General features: G+C 32.3%; 1 protein-coding gene across 1 annotated transcript in view; it reads right to left on the reverse strand.

Moving 5' to 3' along the window:
• The window catches only part of LOC125844247 (putative disease resistance RPP13-like protein 1), a 75,181-nt gene extending 74,825 nt beyond the window's left edge, over positions 1–356 (reverse strand). The window contains 3 exon segments of the mRNA XM_049523525.1: position 1; positions 4–187; positions 282–356. The exon segment at position 1 is cut by the window's left edge and continues 3,669 nt beyond it. Of these exon segments, the coding sequence (XP_049379482.1) occupies position 1; positions 4–178 (176 nt within the window). The 5' untranslated portion in view covers positions 179–187; positions 282–356.
• Positions 357–957: the final 601 nt, after the last annotated feature.

Genomic DNA, 957 nt, shown 5'->3' on the forward strand with positions numbered 1-957 from the left:
CATCACTTAGCACAATTTGAAGACCAAGCAAAATCTCCCGCAGCTTCTCTAAGTGCTGAACACCATCCGGATGCTTCTGAAACATCTTTAGCAGCTCACCCTTAGGAGTAAGCCTATCAATGAGAACATTCAAAACTGAAGAGAGAAATGCACTACCAACTGCCAAGCCAATCTCCATTTCTGAAATCTGAAAAGCAAAACAAGGAAACACAAAATGATTTTTTAAAGAATTTTGACAAGATAAATTTTTCAATCTTCAATTACTAACAACTTTACTTTACCTGTTGAATGCTAAGAGTAATTTCCAAACAAGAATGATCACTGATATCTCTCAATCTCTCTCTCTCTTTTGCTAGTAAATTTGCAAAGAAGAATTTGTAATTGGTACAACTATGTTTGCTAGTTCCTATTCATTACCTTCTCAATTGAATAATTGAAAGTACTTGGGGGTCGTAGACAAAGGCGGACCCACACGTTTATGTGAGGATGCATGCACATGCATCCGTCAACTTGATTTACTATGTAAATTTTAACAAATTTATTTTGTTCAATATTTACGTAATAATCCTACTGAATTAAAATATAGCTAGACAATAGTAATTTCGAGCAACACGTCTTTCATATATCATACTTGTGTTTATTGTTTTAGCAATTAAGGATAAAATAAAATCTAATTATGGTAGAGATTTTGTTAAAGATAAAGTAATTCCCATTTAAGACACTTACTAGTCATTTGGTACAATGTCAGAGAGACAAAGAAGACAAAGACTTTTCACTCAATAAGAAGACAAAGACTTCATCTGATTTATTATTTTCTCAATTCAATAATTAAACCAAGAGACTAAAGGTGGGTGTAAAAGGGACCTTCAAAAATAAAAGAGTTCAAAATGATAAATTTTTGCACAGCTCATTTTATTTACAGTGCTAAAAGAGACTACCATATCATGAATATGTTGA

Source organism: Solanum stenotomum, chromosome 11 (assembly GCF_019186545.1).
Source record: "Solanum stenotomum isolate F172 chromosome 11, ASM1918654v1, whole genome shotgun sequence".
NCBI lineage: Eukaryota > Viridiplantae > Streptophyta > Magnoliopsida > Solanales > Solanaceae > Solanum > Solanum stenotomum.